This window comes from Dreissena polymorpha, chromosome 6 (assembly GCF_020536995.1).
Source record: "Dreissena polymorpha isolate Duluth1 chromosome 6, UMN_Dpol_1.0, whole genome shotgun sequence".
NCBI lineage: Eukaryota > Metazoa > Mollusca > Bivalvia > Myida > Dreissenidae > Dreissena > Dreissena polymorpha.
In genome coordinates this window covers 114009770-114026925 of record NC_068360.1, presented here as the reverse complement: position 1 = coordinate 114026925, position 17156 = coordinate 114009770, and the positions used below count along the sequence as shown (strand labels likewise).

Sequence of the window (17156 nt, the reverse complement as noted above, 5' to 3'; positions counted from 1 at the left end):
CATGATTCAGCCCAGAGTGAACAATTACTATCTCAACACGATACACCGTTGAACACGGTGATTTCGCCGTGGCGAATTGCGGTGTCAGTCTCGGCGTTATCGGGAAATTGATCTCACGGTGGACCACCATGATTGCTGTTGACCACCGCGGCCTCGGTGGTTCGCAGTGAAATACAGGTAAATGTGAATGAACATGTATATTTCAATATTGCAGACCGTATAATTTTTGCAAAGTTATTGAATGTTTTGTTACATTTGTATGTACATTTGTATACATTGTAACTTGATTGTTAACAATCGTCATTATTTTTTATTGCTTATGCTCGTTCCAGAATCATTTGACATGTCGACTCAAACATTGAGCGTGATGTACTTTGTTTTGTTTCTACCGTTTCTGCGTAAAGATTTACTTGTTGTTCACGCTCATGAAAAATTTCCACGGTGGGAGTGAGGTGGATGGCAGAAATCGCACTAGACGTAGTGTAGTTGTTACCGTTCGAAGTCATCTGCATGTGTCATACTTGACAACCTCATTTTACTGGAATAACCTTAATAACAACAATCAAAAACAGCTATGAGGTTGGTGTGTAAACAATAAATTTGCAACTTTAGCCATAAAAGTGTACAACATATGACGAAAAGCTTATCGATGCCACATAAACATATAACACAAGAGCACCGCCTTGCGGGTGCAGACCGCTCATCTATTTTCTTTTTAAAGGTGAAGGGACTCTCATTTTCAATCACAAAGGAGGGAGGAGTGGAGTGAAGAGGGGTGTATAGTGTGGGGTTGTGGACATTTATTACATTATCTTCCAAAAAAGCGAAAAAAAAAAATCGGGGGGGGGGGGGGGGTTGGGGGGGGGGCGATGGGGGGGGGGGGGTTTGGGTGCGATGGTTGGACGGTATTTCTTTTTTTAAAAAAATGGGAGGGGGGGGGTATAGTGTGAGGGTGTGATGGTAATTTGTGAGATGATCTTAAAAAAAAAAAAAAAATGGGGGGGTGGGGTGGGGGGGGGTGGGGTGGGGGTATAGTGTGAGGGTGTGGTGGTCATTTGTGAGATGATCTTAAAAAAAATAAAAAATAAAAATAAAAAAAAATAGGGAGGGGAGGGGGGAGGGGGGGGGAGGGCACAGGGGAGGGCACGGGGGATGGTCTGAGTGGAGTCTATTGTGGTATGTCAGGTAAGAGTAGTTTTGTCAAAGTATCAATCAAATCTAATCATAAATAAAGAAGTTATGGCAATTTTTGCAAAATTTAATAATTTGACCTTGAGAGTCAAGGTCATTCAAAGGTCAAGGTAAAATTCAACTTGCCAGGTACAGTAACCTCGTGATAGCATGAAAGTATTGGAAGTTTGAAAGCAATAGCCTTGATAGTTAAGAAGTAAAGTGGATCGAAACACAAAATTTAACCATATATTCAAAGTTTCTAAGTCAAAAAAGGGCCATAATTCCGTAAAAATGACAACCAGAGTTATGCAACTTGTCCTTTTACTGTACCCTTATGATAGTTTGCGAGTGTTCCAAGTATGAAAGGAATATCTATGATACTTTAGGGGTAAAGTGGACCAAAACACAAAACTTAACCAAATTTTCAATTTTCTAAGTATAAAAAGGGCCCATAATTCTGTCAAAATGCCAGTCAGAGTTACATTACTTTGCCTGCACAGTCCCCTTATGATAGTAAGTGTTGCAAGTATGAAAGCAATAGCTTTGATGCTTAAGGAATAAAATGGACCTTAACACAAAGCTTAACCAAAATTGTCAATTTTCTAAGTATAAAAAGGGAACATAATTCTGTCAAAATGCATGCCAGAGTTATCTAACTTTGCCTGCCCAGTCCCCTCATGATAGTAAGTAAGTGTACCAAGTTTGAATGCAATAGCATTGATACTTACTGAGAAAAGTGGAACTAAACGCAAAACTTAACCAAAATTTTCAATTTTTTAAGTATAAAAAGGGCACATAATTCTGTCAAAATGCACGCCAGAGTTATCTAACTTTGCCTGCCTAGTCCCCTCATGATAGTAAGTAAGTGTACCAAGTTTGAATGCAATAGCATTGATACTTTCTGAGAAAAGTGGACCTAAACGAAAAACTTAACCGGACGCCGTCGCCAGCACCAACGCCAACGCCGACGCCGACGCCGACGCCGACGCCAAGGTGATGACAATAGCTCATAATTTTTTTTCAAAAAATAGATGAGCTAAAAAAGAGTTGATGAATGACGGATAATTTTAACAGTTTTGATGAGAAAACACTCAATCAGTACAAACAATTAATGAACCAAAAAACTCAAACACTGAAAGCGCTAATGGTGTTAGTCCTAAATGTTCCTTGTTTTGTTTTGTTGAATTATAAAACAAGCATAATTAAATTGTTCTTTTTGACAACCTTCAATTTGGGAATCTTTACGTCCAATTGGGAACAAATATACTTTTTCTTGTATACAAACCCGCAAATTTGATCGAAAAACACACACACTGAAGACGCTTACGCAATCTAATTGTGTTAGTTCTTCATTTCTAGTTTTGTTAAATTATCAAAAGAGCATCAGTGATTTTTTTCACCCAATTGGGAACGGGTCCGGAATTCATGCCATTGGGAATTTTTCGCGTCGTGAGTGGTTTTTTTTGGTTATAAATCAGGGCCGGTATCTGGCCCCATTCCCAATGAAAAAAAAGTATGTATTTTTCCCAAATGGGACTCAAAAATTCACAATTGAGAATTATTTTTTTTATTCTTTTCCCGGAAATTGGGACGGGTCCGGTTCATTTTGGGAACGGGTCCGTAGGTCATTGGGAACGGGTCCATTTACCGGACCCGTCCAATGAAGGAAAAAAACAACACTGAGCATAATAAAATGTGTTATCCAAAACACACTTTCGAATTGTAGTGTTTAAGCAACATTATCAAATTCTAGCTTTAAACAGCGTTCTAGATAAAGCTGCGTATCAGGGTTATATATACGCATTAGAAATAGCAAGATACGCTCAATTTATCATTTCCGTGCGTACATTTAAGCAAGCCAATCTGGACTTACGCAAATGATGTAAATTCTCTGCGTACAACGTAAACAAAAAATATGAACAGCTGATTGTCTTTGGCCAAAACATGAGACTGGTAAGATCTTAAAAATTAGAGCTAATTTGTGCGCTGGATTGTAGAAATAGTTAGCAAGTCGGTTTGTATACTATGTATCATCTAGACGCATGGTAAATTTAGTATTGATTTTTTCAACAGACAGTCAAGCGCTTAGGCCAAACAATAGGTCCGTTCCCGTTCATTCTTTTGCCCCAAATTATCGCCGATATTCGCAATTTGCAAAAAATTGACGTTTTTTCCCAAAAATCTGACCAAAATTTCCCCCCAAATGACTAAATTTTCCCAAAAAAGCCAAAATGATTACAATGTCATTTAGCGATAATTTCGTACGAGTGCCGATCGAGCTTGTCCGAGTGTTCGCCGAACGACAAATGACTTATGTATTGTTCTCGAATGTAGCCGAATACGAATTAACGCAAAATACTAGGTTTGAAATAAAAAACAACAAATATTTATTAGACATCTGCACAGTGAATGTGCGTCATGGAAACCAGTGTTGGAAAATTGGAGTTTAGTCTACTCACAAAGTTAAAGCATTTAAGATGAGAATCGTTCGAAAAAGGAAAGAGACAAACATGATTTGATTTATATGTTAGTGGATCTGTGTATAATCAGATTCATATGCATATTCTGCTTGATTATGTTTGTCACGCTGTACAGTTTACTGAAATAAAATTGAACTGAGGATTAGGGGGAATTTTCGCAGCATTTCCCTTTTTGGGGGATTTTTTTTCTTACTCTCTCAAGATTACATTTGTACATGTTTGCACTATATTCATTTCTTTTTTCATAATTAAGTATGTTTGACAAGATTAAATTGAAATTGAGATATAATAATCATGAGAAACATCTTTAAAATATATATATATTTTTTTTTTAATCGGGAAATTTTTCCCCAAAAAAGGGGAAAAAAGTATACTTTTCAGGTGGAGGACTGCTGCCGAAATACGGTCGCAGATTTGATAGATTGAGGGCCCTGGCAAAGGCTGAAAAAACTTCTAGCAATACATGAATAATAAGTATATTACCTGACACTGTGAGGTTTCTGACCACAGAAGAAGTCTTTGTTTGTGGAATGCCTCCTATGTTCTGGTCATAAGCAAGGGAGCAGTTGTACATAAGCCCATCATTGCAGGTGAGAGACGCCACAGGTACTGATATTCCAAGAGTCGGATTCTTATCACTGTACACACCAACAGCCTGCATAGTGGAACTGCTTTGAACAAGTGCAGGTCTTTGATACTCAGGACTGTCTGGATAACGAGTCTGCATGGTAGCCAGGCGTTCAACAATTCCATTCTTGTTTACTCTGTAAATGTTAATGTTATTGAACCCATGAATATTTGGGATATTGTTTATCCTGCACACAATGTTCAACCTTTCCATGCTGCTACTGTCCACCATAGCCTCAGTTACGGTGTACGTAGAATTGTCCACTCTCTGCATTTCGAATACAATGGCTAACTCATCTGCAATAAATGGCAAGAAACACAATGAATAGTGTTTGGAATAGCACTTAAATTTAATTTGCTTAAATACAAATGATTTAAAACATTAAATGTTTTCCATGGTAACCTATGTTTATTGCCATTGTCAACAAAGTAGCAAAACTATTGTACAAGCTTTTCATAGTTAATGGGATGGGAAAAGGAAAATTATTTTATTGTGACTGACATTTGGAAATTAAGGATGCTGGGCCAGGTTTCCCCCCATCATTGTGAAAATTTGACTGGGTCCTTCAGGTGTAAAATTACGGTCGCCTGCTCGCATTGGCGACCTACTAGAAGCCTCAGGTGAATTCAATTCTGAAACACTCGCCCGATCCGGTGACCGCATTTTTATCAACATAAAATCCCTTTCTATGGATAAATCTGGTTCAATCCCATTTTTCGCACCTTCTCTGTGTCTTCACTCAAAGAGCAACAAGCATAATGCCCGAATGCTCAACCACCTGGAATTGTAACAGTCTCACTTCATAAGCTTATAGCACCCGCTTCCCGTAGAAATGTCTTTTCACTCATATATATTTGTTGCCATAGCAACCATAATTTTCCACACAGGAACACAATGAAATGACGTGTATAATGTCCATATTGCCATCTATCCATGATTCAAGTTTCATGAAGAAATATGAAGAACTTTTAAACTTAACGCCGGATCCAGAAAAGTGTGACAGACATATTCACAGATAGACGGAGTCAGAGGGAAAACCATAAGTCCCCTCCGGTGAAACCGGTAGGGGACAAAAAATACCCCTGGGTGTATTGGATCTGTGGATATCCACAGTAAAATCACACCGTGAAAGGTGTGCATATTAAAAAAACTTCTCAACATTGGAAGCATATTGTATCTTTGTCAAAATTTCAATAATGTAAGCACCAATGCCATAAAATTGTCACTTAAAAGAAAGAATATCTAGATATTGTCAACGGCAACAAGTCCTTTTAGTTTTACTTAGTTTTAGGACTAAAATATATTTACAAAGAATATCATAAATTGTCTATGCACATCCCTATTCACCATAAGACACAAGTGTAACAGCACTTAATATTTGTCATTCAGTCCTATTTCAAACAACTGGTAAAAGGTGGTCTGATTTCACCTGTAAAACAGTTACGTTTAAATTATTTTTTCGCCAATAAACTTGCTTCAAAAACTTCATTGAAGGTCTAATTTTTACATCAACTTTAATATAACCATGACAATTTAAAAAAAGCAATAATTTGTTTACTGTATATGATAGATGCTTCATTTAAAGTTCATAATTTGCTTTAAAAAAATGCAGGTAAAAATGCCTTGTGTTTTGTCACTATGGCGATACAAGGTAAATACATTCAAAAAGGCCGAACGATACAATTGGAAGCAAGAGATGTTTATAACCACTTGCATATAATTCGCTGAACAAATTACAAAACATTGTTTAAACATGATCTACCTGTTCTTCGTCCATTTCGTGTTATGAACGCACTAGTTTAATTATAGATTAGTCATTCAAACATATTAAGAAAGTTTGACAAAGGTACAACATAAAGTATTATTATGCAAATACAGTATAACTATTTACCTTGGCAATTCACACTGCATAATAAAACACTAAGGACACACAACAATAACCCTATCCGCTCCATTTTATGTACGCTTCCTGATTGAACACAAATATGGCCGTTTTCTTGAAATAGTATAGTTACTCAGAGTTAGACATGGCTATTTTCATTTACCTTGCGAGTGGCTAAATCCTAGTCTTGCAATTAAAATTAGTGTACAGAAAAATGTACAATGTATCATTTTGAAAATAAGCACGATCAATTGTTACGTTATTTTTAATCTGAACACAGCAAACAAGATACACACACGTTTAAAGTTTCACAATTTATTGTCCACTTCATTGATAACACTAAGACCCAATGTTGGCCGTCACTAAAACGCTTACGGATTATGCATACAATATAGATAACGTTGAAAACTGCATACGATATGAACAAAGAAGGAAATTGCATACGATATGGACAAAGAAGGAAAATGCAGACGGGCTTTAATAAAATGGATTTAAATCATTATTTACACGTCAGTAAGATGCGCAACACTTGTAAATGTGATATTTTATTAAATATAGTAGCATTATTATCCATTATTATCCATAGTACAATATGTTACGGGTGTAATTTTTCGGGTTTTTTTTCTTTGCAATTTCATATACAATTAAAAAAGACAGGAAATGTATAGGTATTTCTGCGTTTTTATATAAATGACACGCAGACGATATAGAGAACGCTGAAAACTAATATATATTTCCACTTTTTTTAAAGAATTAACGCACACAATCCATGTTCTAAGAAAAACAACACAAAACATCTAACTTAATGATTAATATCCGGTCACACGTGTCATATGGCTTCAACAGGTGTTAACATTTTCTATACTGGTCTCGAAAAATATGCACAATCCCCCTGCGCGACACCATAGCAGAAGTGTAGAATATACTTACTCTGCAGTACTTGTGTTTTTATAGCAAACATTTTTTTTCCACTTTTTGCCCTTTATACACAAGTTCAGTGTCAGCAGAGCTGGCAGGTGGACTCCATAGTATTCGAGTTAAGAGACCCAATGCTAATTAATATCCATCAATTTCCGCAACAATTATCAGTTTGATGAGACGATAATCTAGAATGTGTTACAAATGCTGTCGTTATTTAACAACTCGATTTGTATCTAAGAACAGAGTTTAAATGTATAAATAACTGTAAATCATTGTATTTATTATTTAAATAAGAACATAAATTAATTTTATAAAAATTACTCGCCGACGGGAATAAGTTAGATGTACATTGCTTATACATCTTCTCATTATTTATACACACACAATAACATTTATCTGTCAACAAAATAATTGGTTAGATTTACAGCCACTAAAAATACAATTTAAACACAAAAAGAGAAGTGCCGTCTGTTCGGAAGTGTGTAATGACCGTACAATATGATTTATTTGTTTAATAAAAAAAATATGTGGTAAAAATCCGAGCACCTAGGGCTATAAAACAACAGAACAGCTACGAGAATTTAAATTCCAGTTAGAGCATAATTTGCTTTTTGTTATAAGATATATGTATAATATAATATAACATTTTTAGCAGTATAGTTCTTACCCCGCACGTTAAAAACGACAGTCAATATATATTTATTTAATGAAACAATATTAGAACGTTGGAATGATGATACACCGGTTAATAAAATACTAGAGACTCGATCTGTGAAAAGGGGTTTAATGTACATGTGCGTAAAGTGTCGTCCTAGAATAGCTTGTGCTGTCCGCACAGGCTAATTAGGGACGACACTTTCCACATAAACTCGATTTTTGCTTAGAAGAGACTTTCGTTAAACGAAAAATGTCATAAAAGCGGAAAGTGTCGTCCCTGATTAGACTGTGCGGACTCCACAGACTAATCTGGGACGAATCTGTACGCACATGCATTTAAACTCATTTTCACAGAGCAGGGCTCATTATGTATTTGCTAATATTTATTTCAAATGTTTCGAATGTGCATTTTCCTGTTGCTCATATGGAATAATAAATATAATTCAAAGTTTTCAAAGTATATCGGCAAGCTGTTAGTTAACATGGTAACTAATTGAATAAGGGCATACTCGAAATGGTAAAAAAAAATCTTCATGTATCTACTTTAAAACGTTAAGCATTTGGTGTAAACTTTTATGTAAAAATGAGATTAATAAATAATAACTTGATAGAACAGTATCTTATTAGTGTTCACAGTTTACAAAACAATAACATTTTGTAATAACTTGTGAGCTTACTTATAAGAGAATGTCACAAATATCAAACAAACTGTTAACAGTAGTCTATACGATAAATCATCGTATATTGTGAAAAAGAGTTGTTACATGAAAAATCTCCAGTATAGGGTCAGTAACATAAAGGTGGGATTATGATAGTGATAATACTAATAATGATGATTATATCAATCACGGTGATAAAAATAGTGATGATTATACAGCTAGGAAGGGCAAATAGTACGATACCACTGAACATTAGGGGTGGTACCTAAGTCATAAGTCTACAAATTCAGTTTAATTTACACGCTATGGCATTTCCTATGTATAATACATACATGCATTTATTGCAATATCCGTTTCAAAATTGTAGTATGATTGAACGTACGTAGGTCCCCATACTATAAATAGGGTACTCGCCCATCGAAAGTTTGGGAAGGTAACCGTAGAGAAACTTTTAAGCGATTAAATAGTACGATTATACGTTGTATCGAATTCCGTTCATAAAATTGCTAAACGCTAATGTGTACAACTCTTTATGATAGAAAATGTTTTATAAAATTAAACAACATCTATATTATAGAACTATTCCGACAATTCGTAGAAATTCTGATGGGTATTTAGGCCAAACAATATTATTAATTTCCACTTACATAGACAAAAAGTAGGAGAGATAGGTCGTTAACTTGTTTTTACTATTCAATTGAATAAGAATTATTTATTAATATACAAATGACATGAATTCAACTTTCAAATCTCTGTATAATCTCTTTCGTCACTTGTTGGCAAATTACAATTATTAAATTTAGATAATATGATCGCAAAAATATACAGCTGGTTAATTAAGTGTAATAAGCAAAAATGATGAAAACTTAACATGGAATACCAAAATAAACTTTGGGGTTCGTTGGGGAACCAGTAACTTGTTAACCTCTTATACTCCTCGTAAAATTAGTGATAATTGATGTTTTTTAGGGTTCACTAGAAATAATGTTTTATCTGTCTAATTTGCAAATGTAATACTTTATGTGTATTAAACTTATTATAAACGTAAATGTTACCATTTGATATATGTATATAAAGTTTTAGTGTGTAATAGTAAAAGTAATTACCAATAATTGTGGCAAAAGTAATTTTCATGTACCTTATTTTGATACAACCTTAAACGATATGTATCTAGTGTCTTGTATTATTTTAATACTATTTTAATACCCGATATGTATCAAAAATAGACACAGCGTTTTTAAAGAAGACAGATAAATAAGCATGAGATCTATCAAATTCAATAACAACATTTATTTCAGCAATGAAGCTTACAATAAAGCTTCTAGCATACAATAGTAAATGTCTGTTTTTAGATATACTCCGTAATGGAAAAAATACTGATTGATAATGCTACAAAAATCAAAAAGTAAACTCACTGATCGCCTTCCCTAAATAATTCTGTAATTGTTGTTTTGAGAAATAAAATTTTGTGAACTAAATGCTGTTACAATTTATGTACTGTTTTATGTGGCCTGTGAAACAAATTAAAATATATTCTGTTCTGTTCTATAAATATACCTCTGGTTTAGTTGATTGTATTTATTATTTGATAAAGGAGTCAGCAAACTATTAAAATCAAATTCGTAGATTTTTTTAAGCGTTTACACGCCAAATTCGATTTTTTAAATACACGGAATAAAATTCTCATTATATTATTCATTTGAAAATGAGCAAATAAAGAAATATAGAAACGTAATTATAATTGTATATTTGGTAAAGATATTTCATTCTCCATTTATGTAATACCACTTATGATGTTGTGGTTGTTGTTGTTATAAAACCACTTGTTTACAATGTATTTAATATAAGAGAGACGGACATACTTTATTAACTTATCGTGTTAATCAGTTTTCAAAAATACAATTTGAAGATCAGACGCAATGGTAATATCGATTCTTTAAGCATTCTTACGTGATTTACATATCATCAAATATTTTATGAAAATATTAAAGTAATGTAAAGCTGTGTGATTTAAATCAGAATGAAGATGTATAACATATTCCTGTCAGTTGATATACTTTACAAATGCTTTTATTTGCCTTTATATATATATCAGCAAAAAGAGTTAATAAATAAAGTATCAATCCTGTGTATTATCTCCGTTCATTGAAAAATACAGCGTCAATAAATGACAGACCCCAGCATATCCACATTATGCGTATAATCCTCATAAGCTCTCAACGGACCTACCACTGGGTTAATGCATTTTTTTCCCGTGCACCTGTTAGTTTTGATCACCGCTGATAATGATCGCTGCTCTGTGACCACAGCAGGATATCATTGAACGGGGATAATACACAGGATTGGGGCCAATAGTGAACCCAATAAAGTACATTATTGTTGTAACTATGTACTGCATAGCTATTGAAGATTGCAAAATGGGTCTTTCGAACTGGGATTCATGTGTATTTTACTGTAAGGTAACTTCTAAATGATTTTGGGGTTTCAGATATAGTTTTATATTATAACAAAATAAGTAGTTCTTTGTCGTTTAAGAACATGTATACTACATATACAATATTATCACATTCTATATACACTTATACAATTACTATTGCCAATTCATGATTTTGCGATATGTTGTCTGAGGAAGGACATTTGTTGCACGCTTTAGGATTTTTGCATCCTCTTTAAGTATGAATATTTAGATTTTTGCATCCTCTTTGAGTTTCACAGTGAGTGATTGACTAACTATGCGATTTACTTTTCGACGGTGTGATCGACTGACTGCGCGACAGTTTATGTAAGCGAGTGACTGACTGCAAGAATGTTTGAGGGACGGACTCACTCCGCGAATGAACATGCGATTTACTGACAGTGCGAGTTTACAAGTGCGCGATTGAAATACAGTTACACTGATTGAATAATTTGGCTATAACTTTTTTTTCATCAAACGCCATAAAACTGATAGAATGTAAAGAATGTATGTGATCTACCGTAAATTCGGCTAATGAAAATATTCAGCCGGAGGGAACTCACTAATTGACTTGCTGTAAGAATGGGATTGATGGACTGAATATGCGAAAGAAGCTGTGAGTGAGTGGCAAGTGGGGTTACTAGATTAACCGAAAGCGCGCGCTTTCGGTATCGGTACCGAAAGCGCAAAAGAACTATCGAAAGCGCATTGAATATATGCGTCCGTTCGTCCGTTCTTCGTTAATCCGTCCGTCTGTTCATTCGTCAATTCGCTAATTCGTCCGTTCGTTCGTTCCTTCGTACGTCCGTCCGTTCGTTCGTTCCTTCGTACGTCCGTCCCTTCGTCCGTCGGTCCGTACGTTCGTGCGGCCTATCGTTCGTACATAACATAACATGAACTTTGTTCAGTCTGTGCGTCAATGTCACCTATCAGCCTTATCGTTACTGTCTCTCATAACGCCCCACTGTGGTGTGGTCTTATGTCAAATATATCTATCTTGGTCTGATGTGCGGATGTAGTATCTTTAAATGCGGCACATGTAATACAATAATTAATTCAAGCACTTACACTTAACAAAAAAACACGATATTTCTTTATTTCCGTTATCAGTTTAAAAATGATGGTATTACTAAACAGTAAAACAGATTAATGCACTTGGCCGCTAGATAAATAATGTTATACAATTATTCTGGGCAAATTTATTATTTCAAAACATTTTTAGTTGGTAATGTTATTCACGTCAAATAAATATATCAGTTCTTCTTATCAACCAGATGCCTGTTGTCTGCTACTGTTTCTTATCATAATTGTATATATTACAATACACCATCTAATATTTGTTGTGTGGATTGCATCAAATTAAAGGTCAAATTCCGATATTGTATTACAAAAAACTGCTTTTTTTTATAAATATATCAAGCACGTAACAAAAACATACGATATTTCCTTATTTAATGTAGCATTTTGCAAAAGTAAAGCGCTTTATATATAACCAGGTTTTATTATTTCTTTCTGGTTGAGTAAAAAAAAATTATAACATATAATATTTGTGCATAATTTATAAAAAGAAATAAAATGAAACACTTGATGTTTTATAATTTTGTTAAGTGCGCGTGCCATTGAACGTTAAGTTAAGCGAGAGATGGGAATTAAATTACCGTACACATAATTAAGAACTGAAACTATTCTGTCAGCTTGATTTATAAATCATGTTTCATCGCGCCAATATATTTATTATTTCAAAAATTGTGTATAAAAGCATAAAGATTGAAATTATGTCCGAAACCCAGCTTTTCACATAAAATGACCTTGAACATAACGCCAGCAGACCCGATTGAATACACTTCATTTATGCCAATCAGGTAAATAACAAATACAATAATAAAACAGGGGAAGTCTACACTGTGTATTAGCAACCTGCTGTGATGATCCCTATCTTGTCAGCTCAATACACAGGCACCTGGCTACCGTACTGGAAAAAAGGATTAACTGCCAAAATAACTGATTTCATTTATTGCTAAACTGTTGTGTACATTTAAAATTAACAACGAGAATGGATCAATATCACCGTTGCACATTTTAATTAATTTCACAGTAATCTGTTCTTTAAATAGTGATAGCCTAATGAAAGACGGCGCTAATAAAGAATAAAGTGTGAAGGTGGATATTAAGAAATAAGATCCATACATTATATTCCCTTAAAATACTTTATCATGCTTAATATTCATAATTATGGATGAAAGGCTGATTAAAAAACAGACACAAGATATACATCAATGCCATTATAACCACATATTCACCCTTACAAATAAAACTGTACTTTTAAATTCTTTGATGAAAACTGACCTCTTAAGTCTTCAATTAAATACTTGATATGTTAAAAAGGTCCATCACAAGACAATTACTGGGCAATACATGTATATAGTCCGTGTTACCACCCACACACAGCTCAAACTGACGGTTAGATGTAAACATGGTAAGGTAAGGTTGCACCAGGATCTGCCAGGTTCATTTGTGAAGATCTGCAAATGAAAATATATAACAATGACTGATAATTTATGACTGCAACCTTCCACAAACACATCAATAATACATCAATACAGTGGTAACCACATGTTATTTTTCCCTGCATTGTTGTTTTTCTTATTGAACTTAATATTTGTAAAAATAACACAACACATTATTAATCTAATGATACACTGTTATCAACATGAAATTAAGCTTTTTGTTTTGTACATAATTTATTTCTGTTCCCTCCAGATATGCATAGTAAAAAGAGCTAAGGCATTTTTGTTTAATAAATTCTGTAAGTTTTTATCTAAACATCCGCATACCATGGATAAGATAATGAATAAATCATATGTTGTTTTTACTAATGGAAAAAATAGAATAAATACTAAACACAAATGAGGTAAACAATACATGGTGTGAGTCATACCATACCTGCTAATTACAGTATAAGCACATCTTTTGGTACTATGTCATTATTCCCAATCAGTATGTTATGAATTATGATGTGGATCAGCTTTGGACACATGCCCCTACATGTATATCATTGGATTTCTTCACTGAAACAACAAGATACAGGCCTTAACAAAATTATTGCAAAATATATGTGTGGTTTTAATTATATTTAAACATAATATATTACAAATAAAAAAAATGCCCGCACAAGTATTGAATCTGGTAACAATCTTACCAATATTCCAAAACATATCGGCAGACAACCTTTAAATTGTCTAAAACTGGAAACTATATTCTCTAAAGTGATTTCCAAATTTGTGTTGTTCTAAATTTTTTATTTCTATATTTGTTTTAACGAATCATTATCTTTGCGCATCACTGTTTTAATTTCAACTTGATCATGAACACTTAACTGACATTGATAACGCATTCATTAATCCTTTCAGTGCGGGAACCGAATTTTGAAGGCCTTTGCAAACAGTTTGGATCAAGATGAGACGCCACAGAATGTGGCGTCTCATCTTGATCCAAACTGTTTGCTATTCTGACAGTATTTTTTGAAAAAAAAATCGAAGAAATGCTAATTGTAGAAATTCAGCAGACGACATTTTAGCAGACGACAAATTTCCCAGCATGTAAAGGGTTAATTCTGGTGTTACAAATAGAATTGCGATTGCTTACAGTCCATTACAGGATTGCACACAGATTCTTAACACAAATTTTATAAAACATGTACAGTCAAGTTACCATTACCGGATCAGTAGCGTAATAAAGTTGTTCTGGTGAAAAGCAATAAATGTTTTGAGACTTCTTTTACATCAGTTTGATTAAATATTACCTTTGCTCGCTGATTCAACATATAGTCTTATTTTTAAACGCAGGCAAAATGTATTTGTGATACCTTTTTTTCGCTGCAGAATTCATGCATTAACAGATCAGTTGTAGCCATAACGGATCACGTGATCGAAACCACTCAGGGGGCTTCTACCACGCTATTTGAACTGTCGAAACATGAACTGTGTTGTTTACAATGCCCAAATTACATTGCCAGTTGTAAATTATATTCATTTGTTTTTGTTATAATTGTTTTCTATATGTGATTGAAAATGCTGTGTTCAAAATATCATCCAAAACTGACAACTATTTATCGGGAAGCGCATTCTTGAACATGAAAGTGATCCTCTATGGGTAATGATCCGGTAATGGTAACTGGACTGTATCTACTACAACCTAATTCCATATTCATTTGACAGTCTTTCAGCTATCAATTGATCAACAATTATACAATCATCTTAAAAATAAATAAGTGAAAGTAGAAAACTTTGAGAAGAATAGCACTAAAATGTATCAAAGATGTGTTACTACAGTTGATGTCATTTTAAAATCGTATATTAAGAAATGATTTGACAGATAAATTGTGAAGCGTTTTAGATTTTGACAACTGTGTAACAGACAGAAATATCCGCTAAAATCGTCATTATGAGAGCCAATACGTCTCATAAACACGTTATGATTGATGAAATATAATCTTTTTACAGGAAATGTTTTATCCACATACTACTTCTTGAAGCAAACAAACTGAAAATCTATGAAAAAATATACCTTAGCAAAATCCAGAAAGTTTATCCGAAAATTAACAATGTTGATCTGCCATTCCATGCCCGACTGTTTTGATTGTTATATTAACTTAGGTTAATCTACACCATAAAATATCAAAATAAAAAAGGTCAACATCAATATTTAAGTATCCATCGTGTATTTTTAACATCAAAAAATAAAATTAAAATAATTAAACCATAATAAACACCATAATAACGGACAGCGATTACCGTCTGCAATTTCCTTCTTTGTTCATATCGTATGCAGTTTTCAACGTTATCTATATTGTATGCAAATTCCGTAAGCGTTTTAGTGAGACCCCTAAATGTTCGTAGTAATACGTACATGCGTATATCATATGTAGCAATTTTTAATACTTCCTGTTAGCTTTTCAACTAACCGTTTCACGATAACATCGACTAGTATGCTTATTGAATACACATTTTATGCAAACTATGAACATAGTTTACTTTTTTGTTTTCTTTTCAATGATGTCTTTTAGCGAAGGTAATTTTTAAATCGATAACATCTACCATCTAAACAATAATGAGATTTATGTGGATTTTAAAGGGGTAAGTGTGACTGTTATTAACTTTTACTTAAACATTATATTCTACTGTGTTTAACAATATAGTGGCATAGTGTAATGATATAATGAATATACAATTTGGAAGCGCATACGCGTAGACTGAGATTATCTTTCGCCTTAAAAATATATGTCGTTGTAAGGTACCTACCGAGCTATATGGTATGAATTTTTACAAAAGGAGAAAGAATAACCAAACCTCAGTAGACCGAAATTCTACTCTAAAATTCTACTCTACGTTCAATATTTATGTAGGTGCGTCAATTACGTTTGAGTGTACTTTTTTCGCAGTAATTGATTCGATTTCCAAACTATCTGAATTATTTTACACACTTGCAGTCGAATCTCGACGCGTGGTCAATTTACAAATCATACATTATTTAGAGTTAGTGATTGTTAACAGACGGACTCTGGTCCCTGGCAGACGGACTCTGGTCCCTGGCCGTCTTTACCTTATATGGTAATCCTAACCATATATGTAACAACACAAAAATCTATAAATAAACGTTATGAATGATTGTAGTATGACCATATATGGAGAAATCGTAAACCGATAACTTTCGAGAAGAATCAATCGCAGAATTAAAAAAACTTCGTTGGAATAATCTCCCCTTCTGATTTCCCACGTGCTTTCAAACGGTTGAGATACGGAATCGTATACGTTTGTGACCTTATTTTGAGATCAATAAGTCATTTCGGCGGTTAATATATTTCTGTTTTGTTTTTGAACTTGCAATAGCAATCGTTTTATTGTGATTTGGTGTATTTCGACGGTGTGAAGTGTATTATTCAAAGTGGCATTAATTTTCGCGACCTAGTAACCTAGTGTGCGTGAACGAAGGATTTGTGTTTACTTTCACTTCAAGTTCAACTGTGTGTTTTATTACCCCTTTCGTGATCTATTAAAAACACGTGCTTCGCGCATTTGGACACTTAAAGTGCAAAAATTGACGCTTTTACGTGTTCAAAGTGATATTTGCATTTAACACTGACCAGTGTATAGCAATTTTAACACTTATTGATTATTGAAAACTAGTGCTTTTTCACTTGTGTGACCTTAATTTTTCTTGAAGTGTGATTGACCACTTAAAGTGCAATAATTGACGCTTTTACGTGTTCAAAGTGATATTTGCATTTAACACTGACCAGTGT

At 33.9% G+C, this 17156-nt stretch overlaps 1 protein-coding gene and 1 long non-coding RNA gene across 3 annotated transcripts in view; both read right to left on the bottom strand.

The window, feature by feature from the left end:
* The window catches only part of LOC127836001 (uncharacterized), a 40603-nt gene extending 34315 nt beyond the window's left edge, over positions 1 to 6288 (bottom strand). The window contains exons 1-2 of the mRNA XM_052362418.1: positions 6173 to 6288; positions 4137 to 4577 (exon numbers count right to left, since the gene is read on the bottom strand). Of these exons, the coding sequence (XP_052218378.1) occupies positions 4137 to 4577; positions 6173 to 6236 (505 nt within the window). The 5' untranslated portion in view covers positions 6237 to 6288. The remainder of the gene's footprint in view (positions 1 to 4136; positions 4578 to 6172) is intronic.
* Positions 6289 to 12689: 6401 nt separating this feature from the next.
* Positions 12690 to 15741, bottom strand: LOC127836159 (uncharacterized). 2 transcript variants are annotated; one of them, XR_008028627.1, is made up of 4 exons: positions 15649 to 15741; positions 13799 to 13923; positions 13202 to 13377; positions 12690 to 12827 (listed from the first exon to the last, which is right to left on the bottom strand). It is a non-coding gene; the product is annotated as an uncharacterized LOC127836159 (long non-coding RNA). The 2 variants fall into 2 exon arrangements; XR_008028626.1 differs by lacking the exon at positions 12690 to 12827 and having other exon boundaries at positions 13058 to 13377.
* Between the last annotated feature and the right edge of the window lie 1415 nt (positions 15742 to 17156).